This window comes from Mugil cephalus, chromosome 20 (genome assembly GCF_022458985.1).
Source record: "Mugil cephalus isolate CIBA_MC_2020 chromosome 20, CIBA_Mcephalus_1.1, whole genome shotgun sequence".
NCBI lineage: Eukaryota > Metazoa > Chordata > Actinopteri > Mugiliformes > Mugilidae > Mugil > Mugil cephalus.
This window is the reverse complement of record NC_061789.1, coordinates 235,448-246,456: the sequence shown is the minus strand read 5'-3', so window position 1 is coordinate 246,456 and position 11,009 is coordinate 235,448. Positions and strand designations below refer to the sequence as shown.

At 44.5% G+C, this 11,009-nt stretch overlaps 1 protein-coding gene across 1 annotated transcript in view; it reads left to right on the top strand.

Moving 5' to 3' along the window:
* Positions 1-1,942: 1,942 nt before the first annotated feature.
* The window catches only part of myo15aa (myosin XVAa), a 33,436-nt gene continuing 24,369 nt past the window's right edge, over positions 1,943-11,009 (top strand). Inside the window, exons 1-16 of the mRNA XM_047571326.1 lie at positions 1,943-2,025; positions 2,436-2,499; positions 2,602-2,711; positions 2,962-3,036; positions 6,165-6,255; positions 6,493-6,596; positions 6,684-6,747; positions 6,821-6,934; positions 7,031-7,192; positions 7,279-7,392; positions 8,176-8,234; positions 8,443-8,566; positions 9,290-9,385; positions 9,739-9,870; positions 10,143-10,268; positions 10,881-10,958. Coding sequence (XP_047427282.1) covers positions 1,943-2,025; positions 2,436-2,499; positions 2,602-2,711; positions 2,962-3,036; positions 6,165-6,255; positions 6,493-6,596; positions 6,684-6,747; positions 6,821-6,934; positions 7,031-7,192; positions 7,279-7,392; positions 8,176-8,234; positions 8,443-8,566; positions 9,290-9,385; positions 9,739-9,870; positions 10,143-10,268; positions 10,881-10,958 — 1,596 coding nt within the window. The remainder of the gene's footprint in view (positions 2,026-2,435; positions 2,500-2,601; positions 2,712-2,961; positions 3,037-6,164; positions 6,256-6,492; positions 6,597-6,683; positions 6,748-6,820; positions 6,935-7,030; positions 7,193-7,278; positions 7,393-8,175; positions 8,235-8,442; positions 8,567-9,289; positions 9,386-9,738; positions 9,871-10,142; positions 10,269-10,880; positions 10,959-11,009) is intronic.

Here is an 11,009-nt window from a genome sequence, read left to right as displayed (position 1 = left end):
CAGGTTGTAGGTAGTCACTTTTCCCCTCCCTTTCCTCCGCAAAGCCCTTATTCCACCGGTGCTTATCCCTCTCCTTTACAAAGACCCTCCTCCCCCCTAACACAACATGCAGTCTACCCCCAAAACCTCCCCCAGCAGGCACCTTTATCACCTAACATGGGACGCAGACTCCAGAACCCTTATCTACAAAATGTGACTGAAACCACACCTTTACAAAGAAGCCCCTCCCCCATACCTGGAACTCAAGAGGTGATATCAGCTAATGTACAGGAGAGCCAAGTGGTGAGCCCATATGGCCGTATTGGTTTGTCCAGTGCTTTGATGCAGAACTCCCAACTCCGAAGTGCATCCTACGCGTCTCCTCTACAACGCAATGCCAGCCTCTACACAAATGTTCTGTCGCCCCCTGAAGCCCCCCCCGCTACTTCTGTCCTTTCCTCCTCACAGTTGTCTTCTGCTATGCTAAACTCTCAGCTACGTAATGCTTCCTTCACATCACCTTTTCCACGACATCTCTCCCCCACGTCGGCTCCCTCTCCTGCTCCTCCTTCCACCCTGCCACAGCAAGGAGGTGGCAGAGGTAACTCCATTTTCTCTGGTGGGCTACGGACCTCCCAGATCCAGGGATCCATGTTCAAGCTTCCAGGTGGCACTTTGACCATGTCCAGGGGCCAGGTTAAGCCTCCAGCAGAAACTGGTGGTGGAGGGGGGAGTCTGTCACCCTCTGCTCTCTCTAATGCTCTGCTGAACCCGAGTCTACGTCAGGCCACATATCGTTTGCCCGATGGCACTCTGGTAACCAGGACAGAGGCTGCCCCTGCACCATCCCCTTCCTCTTCTATGCTCTCCTCTGCTATGCTCAATGCTAATGTCCGCAAGGCTTCTTATCGATTACCAGACGGAACCATTCTGATGCATCCAGGCGAGGAGGCACAGAGTTCTGAGAGTGTCATCTCTTCACCAGGACTATCAGGCGCCCTTATGAACGCTAACTTACGTAAGACAAAGTTTCAGCTCCCAGGAGGTTCATCGTTGTTTTCACAGAACCAACCTCAACCTTCGTCTCCTGACACCTCCTCTGGCCTCCTTTCTGGTGCCTTGTTGAACACCAACGTCCGCGGCGCCTCTTACAAACTCCCAAACACATCACTACTGAGGCAACCGGGATCTGCTGATACCTCCAACCAGCGCGGCCTTGACCTTTCCAACGCTCTACGCAACCAGAACCTCAAATCTGCCAGTTACCGTTTGCCGGACGGAACTCTCATGACCCGCCCTCAGCCCGCCTCTGCGCCCCGAACCCTCGACTTGTCCAATGCTTTAACCAAGAACCCAAACCTTCGTGGGGCAAACTACCGCCTCCCTGATGGTAATATAATGACACGACTCGGTGCCCCTAGCGCCCCAGAACCGCGCTCACTCAACCTCTCTGGTGCTTTGAAGAACCCTAACCTGCGGGGAGCCTCCTTCAATCTCCCCTCTTATGCTGTAGTATCACCCCAGGTGCAGGGTCCTGGCCCTGGGCAGCACTGGGCACATGGTTCTGGAGCTGGAACGCAAGATGTAGATGTGTGGGGGGCAGAGAGGGTTCTACCTCATGGGACAGTGCAGAACCTCAATAAGTGGTCCATGTATAGAGATGGGGAGCTTCTGGACCCCCAGAGCCTGATGGGACAGGGACACTTGGGGAATGAACCGGGGGAGTGGAATCTTAGCAGGGAGGGGGAACCACAGGGAAACTGGTTTGACAAGGTAATAAATCTTAAGTCACATACCTGTCCACCTGTATTTTAGGGTGTTTTGTTGTAGGTCACAAATAAGTTGTTTTGGTCACAATCAACCATGGAATAATTTATCAAAGAGAGAATATACATTTATTTGTACTGTACACACTGTAATGAGTGCAGAGACCTGTGTATTTACTTCATCGTTACTGTTTTAGATGTACTCGATCAGAAGCATGGCCACCATGGATCACCGGGACCAACGAGAGGAAGATGGTGTGGAAGACATGACACAGCTAGAGTAAGTAAACATTTCAAATATAATCCTGGATCAAGCTGAAAACGTGTTGTCTGATGTTCCCAACCTGAGGTCTGAGCCCCCATAAGGGGACACGAAAGATCACAGGGCTGCTCTTTATTTTAATTTTTTTGGAGGTTGTCAATATTAAATGTGCACATGGTAAATAAAACCTGGCACCAAACAGAACTCATACCAGCTCCTGCTTGTTTTATTGTTTTATTAATGCAACAACATAAAAGAGCTTTTTTCAAAAATAATGTTGTGAAGTCTCCAGAGTTGGTAGTTAAAACATTAAATCAAACATTAGCGTCAAAGATGCTCTTGATGATTTCAAGAGTAAGTCATAATAAAAACTGTAATGCAGTCACTCTCTTCTGTAACATCTTAAATCATATGCTGCTTTCTTCCAGGGAGATGCATGAAGCCGCCGTTCTGACGAACATCAGGAAAAGGTTTGAGCGAGAGATTATTTACGTAAGTATCCAAATGAAGCATCTGATAAACTCAGCCTGTTGTCAGTTTCACAGATAGATGTCTATCTCTGTTTGACTTTCCTTCCCTTCCTTCTTTTTCCAGACATACATAGGTAGTATTCTGGTGTCTGTCAACCCATACAGGATGTACAACATCTACGGGACGGACCTGGTGCTGCTGTACAAGGGCCGGGCTATGGGAGAGAACCCTCCGTAAGTCAGGATCAAACCATGGACAAGTAACTCATGTTTAAATTAATGAAAAGTTTGAAGCATATTAACAACTATCAGCTCAGACGGGAGCTGCTAAAGTTTTCTTTCAGTTAGTTAGTTTGTTCTCGGTGCTGTGAGTTTCTCTGGGTTCTAGGAAATGTCTTGGGGCTATTTGGATTTATAATGACTCTCTATATAAAAATGAAAATGAATTAACTACAGTGGATTAAAAGTTCTTCTCCTCCTCTAGGCATTTGTTTGCCATAGCAAACGCTGCTTACTCCAAAGTGATGGATGCCAAACACAACCAGGTCATAATAATCAGGTAAGAGGCTCAGTAGGATGTATTAGCTCACAGCTTCATCGTGGTGCAGCTTTGACTCATTCAGGTGAATCATTGGATGAACTTCTGTGAAGGTTCTCAGTCATTCCAGTCAGCCTACATATGTTTTGTTTAGTAAGAGTCTGATTCTGCTCCAGTAAAGATCTGCTGGGCCAATCAGATCCTTTGGGACACTGGGACAGTGGTGATTAATGGATCCAGTCCCTGTGAATGATAAATCATGATGATGGGTTTGTTGGGGGGGTAGGTAAGTAAGTAAAACTTTATTTATACAGCACCCTTCGCAGCATGAGTGCACACAGTGCTTTTCAGCAAACAGTAGCGTGTCAACTTGTGCCAGTAAATCCTAGATCTAGACTTTTTTAATTTATTTCTGACAAGTCTTCTCGTCCTGACGTTTGTGATTCCAACAGATTGAAGGTCTTGAAAATTTAGGTTTTTAATGAGTTACTACTTCCTGGTCTTTCCTAATTTGTGACGGACAGAAGAGTCACATTAGTCATACACGTCTCTGATTGGTTGGAGGAGGATCCAGGTGATGTAGAGGGATTAATTGTCAGGCGGTGCCCAACCTACAGATCAGATAAGATAATCCTTTATTCATCCCACGTCTTCAAGCTTGGTTCCAGCTGATGTGTGCTGTATCATTAGAATCCTCTTTAGAGGTTTAACGTTGACGTTCTCAACAGTCAGGTTTCCATCCACCGTTGGATCAGTCTTTGTAAATTCATGAGTCCGTCTGTGGTTTACCTGCCGACAAACTCAAGACTGATCCATCGCTCACTTCTCTCACACCTTGTCTGTCAATCACAGGAGGAGGACACACACACATACACACACACACACACACACACACACACACACTTTTACATCCATAAAACACACAAACATGTCTACACACCCACAGCTAGAAGGAGACACCTGTAAGGAAAGCCCAGCCAGGTCTGGGCCAGGACCGGGTCCGGTTTCAGTGGTGTGTGTGTGTGTGTGTGTGTGGTGTGTGTGTGTGTAACTGGCCTCAGACCTGAAACCTTATGCTGGACTGGTAACGGTACCGGTGTCCCTGAACACACACGCACACATAAACTCCTCTTTCTATGTTTATGAGGACGTTCCGATGGTAAAATACATCTCCTAACCCAAACCATGATCCTGACCGTACCCTAAAACTGAGTCTGAACGCGTTTTATCCTTTAAAATGTTCTCTGACCCAGAAAAATGCCCCCAAGCATTGGTATTCCTGAAGGTTTCTGTCCTCACAACACAGTGAAACACAGAGCATTTAGTGGTGAGCTGCTGGCAGTCTGAGCTGAGACGGTTTCACATGGTTTAACACAAAAGTGGAACTGAGGCTTTGCCTAATGTGAGATTAGTCTGCTCTCACTTCACCAGATCACTTTAAACCAAACACTCCTCCAGCCTGAGGATCAAATACTGGACTCATCTGATTAATAAACACTTAGTGAACAATCACTCATTTACCACTTACAAAACTGACTATTGTGCTTAAAGCTAAAGTTCCCAACCTGAGGTCTGAGGACCCTGAAGGTGACAAGGTCTGCTCCAAATTAGACCGGCATTAGCCATTAGCAACTAGGACCTTTAGAGGGTGGGAGGGGGTCGATCACAAAGACATCCAACCAGTCACACCTACAGTTTAGAATAAAGAACCAACATAACGTGCATGTGTTTGGTTTACAGAGGTAAACACAGGCATCCTACCACCACACAAAACCTTCTGACACAAAACCTGCAGTAGCACACAAGTTTTCCAACTATTTTTTATTTTCTATTTTTTTAACTTCTGTAACTGAGATTGACTTTGGAGACTTGAAATTGTTCATTGTCGTGGTTTAGACATGGTCAGGCAAGGCCAGAAAGGCTGTCTCCTAAAGCAAGTCAATCCCCACAGACCTCCATGTTGGAATGTCCAACTTCACAAGAGGAATTAACATGTTTTAATTATATTAAGGGTTATATTTGCTCTCATAATTAAGTTTGTATCTGGGAGGTTTGCTGGCTCTTTGTTGGAGAGTTATCTGCCTGCCTCACTTCCACTAATCTTCCACCCCGTTGACCATGGGAGAACAGAGACAGTATCTGAAGTATTTCAGCTCATTGTTGCAGTTTGATTGTGCTCCACTGCACTGTTTTAAACTCATGGTAAACTTACTGTTTATGCACTGAAAAGCCAAATAATTCACTCAGGAGCTGGTGGAGAATGAAACAGAGCAACTAAGAAGCAAATATTAAAAGCTTCTGATGGCCAGAAAAAGATGCCTATGATGCTTGTATCTGCTGAGAGGATACTTGAAAAAGTTCCCCATTGAAAGCGTTTTATGTTGTTTACATGTTGTTGCACTGCCACCAAGTGGTCAACATATATGTGTTCATTATGCAGGGGTCAAAAAAATTCACGTATCAAATCGCGTGAATGAGTGAATGCGTCTTCATCTACTGTCTTATCTTCTAATAAATAATCGATGAAGAAAAGAATCCAGAATCTCTGTGAGTGCTTTATTTTTTGGACCATGAGTCACCTCCATCAGACTTCAGCCTCTTTGAAAGGTTGCCACCACGAGGGTCTGAAGCTGGGCCTGGAGAACAAAACGAATGAAGTGATCTGTGTCTCTGGTTCTCCTCACAGAGCATCAGAGGAACCCATGATGCATGGTTCTTCTTCTTAGTTTTTGGTGGTTCTTCTTCTGGTTCGTCATGATTCTTCATCCTGTTTTTTTTTCTGGTCCTTTGTTCTGGTTCTGCCTGGTTCTTCGTCCTGGTTCGTTGTGGTTCTTCTTCCAGGTTCTTCTTCCTGGGTCTTTGTCCTGGTTCTTCTTGGTTTTTCCAGGTTCTTCTTCTGTTGCTTTATGGTTCTTCTTGGTTTTTCCAGATTCTTCTTCTGGTTTTTCCTGGTTCTTCCTCTTGGTTCTCTGTCCTGGTTCTTCCTGGTTCATCTTGGTTTTTCCTGGTTCTTCCTGGTTCTCTGTCCTGGTTCTTCCTGGTTCTTCCTAGTTCTTCCTCCTCACCGTCAGGTTTCACTTCCAGTTTCCTCCTGTGTCTTCCTGTCTGTAACAGTGGGAATTTTTCATCGTGTCTCTTTGCTGTTTCAGTGGAGAGAGTGGATCTGGAAAGACCGAGGCCACCAAACTAGTCCTCCGCTACCTAGCAGCCGTTCATCACAAGTGTAACCTTGCTCAGCAGGTACGTGAACATGGCTGGTTCTAGTATCAGGTGTGAACACCTGCAGACATTTAAAGGAAGATTAAAGTCTGTGTTGGTTCCGTCTCTGATGGCTCTCCTCTGGCTCTGCAGATTGAGGTAGTCTGGCTCCCTGCATGTGTTACATTTGACATCTTTGTCCCAGGTTGCTGTGTTTTAACCGCTAAGTGACGGATGGGTCTGCTCTTTCACACTGACTCTCTGTGTCCATGCCCGTAGATACTCGAGGCTGCTCCTCTGCTAGAATCCTTTGGAAATGCCAAAACTGTGAGGAACGATAATTCCAGCCGCTTTGGGAAATACATTGAGGTGTTTCTGGAGCAGTGAGTATGAACCAAGCTCTCAGACCTGCCTCTCCTCCTCTTAAACCTGATTGTCGTCTGAGTCTCCTGCGTTTACTCTGTGTGCAGTGGCGTGATCAGCGGTGCCATAACCTCTCAGTATCTCCTGGAAAAGTCCCGCATCGTCTTCCAGGTGAGACGTCTGGACGCTAACGTGTTATCTCTGTGTTTTGACGTGTTGAGGTGAACGTGAGTTTGTGCTTCAGGCCAAAGATGAGAGGAACTATCATATCTTCTACGAGATGCTGGCAGGTCTTCCCTCGCAGCAGAAACAGGCTTTCTATCTGCAGGGAGCTGAAACCTACTATTACCTCAACCAGGTAGACGATAAACAAACCACCAACCGGTCTCCTTTTATTCTTCAGATCAAAATCCAGGCCTGTCCCCCATCTCTCTGTCTCTGTCTCTCCACACAGGGAGGAGATTGTGGGATAACAGGAAAGAACGATGCTGAGGACTTCCTCCGTCTGCTCTCTGCTATGGAAATCCTTCACTTCAGCCTGGAGGACCAGGCGGCCATCTTTAGAGTCCTCTCTTCCATTCTGCACCTGGGCAACGTCTACTTCCAGAGACACGAGGTTATATTTCCCCAGCGGCCTCCTCACGTCCCGCTGTGTCTGAAGTCTTTTATTTCACCTCGGTGTGTTTTCCTGTTGCACTGCAGGCTGACGGCCAGGAGGTGGCGTCGGTGGTGAGTGCTCAGGAGATCAGGGTGGTGGCTGAGCTGCTGCAGATCTCACCTGAGGGACTCCAGAAAGCCGTCACCTTCAAAGTCACGGTCAGGATGATACGTATAATTCCTCCTGTGTTCTGTGGGACAAGTTAAACCTCTACAGAGATCTTGGTTTTAAATAACAGCTTTTAGATGTTTTCCTTTATTTTAAGGTGTTTGTGCATTAGTGGAAGTTTCTTTTAGTTTAGTTTAGTTTGGAGCGGCAGTGTCTTTAAAAGTTAACTCACCAAACGTTTCCTGCTCCAGTAAATGAAATAAGAATTAAAATACATATGGAAACAAAGACAACCGGACGTGTAGAGTTTATTAAAGATGTTTCATCAGACAAAAAAATAAAACTAATTCACAGAGAAACGAGAATGTGAAACTGGATTTGTTTATTAGGCTTTACAAACCTGACATTAAAAACACCAGGTAATTCACAGTGAAACTATTTTAAATCTAAACTGAGACAGAAAACCCTGAATGTCCAGACGTCACGGACCCAGTTTATTTTATATCATTTTATTTATTTTTTTCCTGGTTCAAAGTCAGATAATGAAACAGACGTCGTCTTTAACTTCTTTAAAATAATAATATTATGATGAAAGAATGAAGATGAAGAAGAGATGATTCTGTCAAACTAATTAAAAACAAAAAGAAATTTAATAAATTTGATCATTAAATTAAAAACTGAAGATGATGAAGTTTAGTTCATTCATTCATTTATAATAATATTAATAGCGAACGATAGATTGGATAGATTTATCTGGTCAGAGCATCTCAGAGAGGAAACGATGAATGTGAACTTTAGATGAAAATGAAGTGATCATTGCTTCTTTCCCTCAGGAGACGATGAGGGACAAGATCTACACCCCTCTGACTGTAGAGAGCGCTGTCGATGCCAGGTGAGCTACTGTGAGGCAGAATCTGGAGGTTTTCTGCTCTTAAAGATATTTCAGAGTTAAATTTCAATTTGAAATGTAACAGCAGCCCAGTCAGAGCAGAGGGCATGGCCTCTACAGCTATGTTTGTAACAGGACACAGGTAAACTATGGGGGGCGTTTCCATAGAAACATCCCGAGTCTCATCCCCTTATTCTGAATCTTTGTCCAGAGATGCTGTTGCCAAGATCCTGTACTCGCTGCTCTTCCACTGGTTAACAGAACGGATCAACGCTCAGGTTTACCCTCGCCAACACACACTCTCCATCTCCATCCTGGACATCTACGGCTTCGAGGTAACGTCTGATGATTATTCATTTAAAGCCTCCCCCTCAAATCAATGATGAACCATCCTACAGATTCAGAACAACCAACATTCATCATTCATTCATTTCTGGACCTGTGGCTTCCAGACTCTTTAGAGATGGTTGTGGAACCTTTTCCAGCCTGATGAGCAACAACAACTCTTCTTCTGAGCTCCTCACAAAGCTCCTTTGTCCTTTACCATCACACACTTCAACACAAACATGAGACAAATCCCTGATTTATAGAAACTAAACCAAGACCTGAGTCTCATCACATTCAACACTTCTGGACTCATTTAATCTCTGATCTGGAAAAGTGGCTCATTTTAATCTCATATTTTTGTTTCATGTGTTTTTTTGGGTTCATTCATTCATTCGTTCATTCATTCACCTTTATTTGTCGTAGACAATGTACAACAATGAACATTTTCAAAATAAAATGTAAATAACTTGCTAAAGAAGCAATAATTCTAATAATGTTACAGGTTCAACATTTAGAAACAGCAACATTACAAATATCTTTAGTCTTTGTTGACTTAAACGATGTTTTTAGTCAAAACTTGTTGAAACTTATCAATGAGTCGACAGAACTCATTATTAAGACGTGTGTGTGTGTGTGTGTGTGTGTGTGTGTCTGTCTGTGTGTGTGTGTGTGTGTGTGTGTTTGTGCGTGCGTGCGTGTGCGTGTGCGTGTGCGTGTGTGTATGAGAACAGGATCTGACCTTCAACAGCTTCGAGCAGCTTTGCATTAATTATGCAAACGAGTACCTGCAGTTCTTCTTCAACAGGATCATATTCAGAGAGGAACAGGTGAGTCCACATCACACCTGCAGGGACACACACACACCTGGCCACTTCATTAGGTACGCTAGTGAAACCAGTCTAATCTGAATGGCATAGCCCACTGACCCAGCTCAGTCCGAGTCACTAGTAACTAAAGCTGAACACCAGTTGCTGTTCACACTAGTGTACCTAATAAAGTGGCCAGTGTACACGTACAAACTCTTCTAGGTGTTAAATGTGTTTAGATGCAGTTTTTTTCACGTTGTTGTGGACGTGATTCAGGAGGAGTTTGTCTGTCCAGGTCCTGTTGGTGTCTTGTAGTTTAGAGAAGACGTTTCATGTTTCAGTGTTTCAGTCTTTTCTAATGTGTTTGGGTTCAGGAGGAGTACGGCCGGGAACAGATCCCATGGCAGGACATCAGCTTCAGTGACAACCAGCCCTGCATCGACCTGATCGCCGCTAAGCCTCATGGGATACTGAGGATCCTGGATGACCAGAGCAGCTTCCCCCAGGTGAGGAGGAGGAGGAGGGAGCCCAGAAAGAAAGAAACACATCTTTTTAACAACATTTACTCTGTTCAACCTCATAACCCAGTTCCTCCTGGTCCAGTATGCCAGTACTTATCTTTGTGTTCTGTTTTATTTTATTATTGATCATTTATAATCTTGTTATTTTTACTTGTCTCTTGTATGTTGTTGTAAACTGCATTTTCCCCATTGCAGGACAAATGAAGTTTTTCTTAATCTTAGTTCATGTCGCTCAGAATCTCATCATGTGTTGCCAGGCAACCGACCACACCTTCCTCCAAAAGTGTCACTATCACCACGGCAACAACCCGCTCTATCAGAAGCCAAAGATGCCCCTCCCAGAGTTCACCATCAAGCACTTTGCTGGTCGGGTCACCTACCAGGTACAAACAAGGCAGCTTCCTATTGGCCGGCGGCTTGGTTACAGAAGGAATCTGATTGGCTTACAGTCATGTTTTAACCATCAGAATAAGAAGAAGACGGAAAAATAGCTGAATACAGTTTATCAGCCCTTAGCAATAAATGAAAATAGAAACTATAGCAGCTATTCACAATAAATACAATCTATACAATAAAAACGCTCAGTAGCACAGAAATTAATGTAACTGGAACAATGAGGAAAAGGGAGCAGCATTTAAAACAGTAAACAATTGAACTATAGAGTAAATGGTGTTTGTGCCCATCGAGTGTAGGTGGACTGGAGAATAAATCTAAATCTAAATATGGGGGTTACTGAATGTGTGAGGGATTTAAAAGAAGAAGCTGTTTTTTAACCCATTAGTTCTGGATTCGATAACATGCAGCTCATACAGGAATGGAGGCGGGACCAGGTACTAAATGTGGTTCTTGGTTCCAGACTATGACTCCTAAGGGACGAGATGATCACATGACTTTTTCTGACCCTCCACCGTCCAACCAGAAGCTTCCTCTGTCACTTTGATCAGTTTCTCTGTGAACTAAGATGAACTAACAGGTCTGTGATGTCACTGATGCAGGTCAGCAAGTTCCTCGATAAGAACTACGATCAGGTCCGACAAGAGGTCCTGGACCTGTTCATCCAGAGTAAGAACAAGGTGAGAGGGTGGTCCCACGCCAGCCCCCTTTACTCTGACACCTGATCTCAT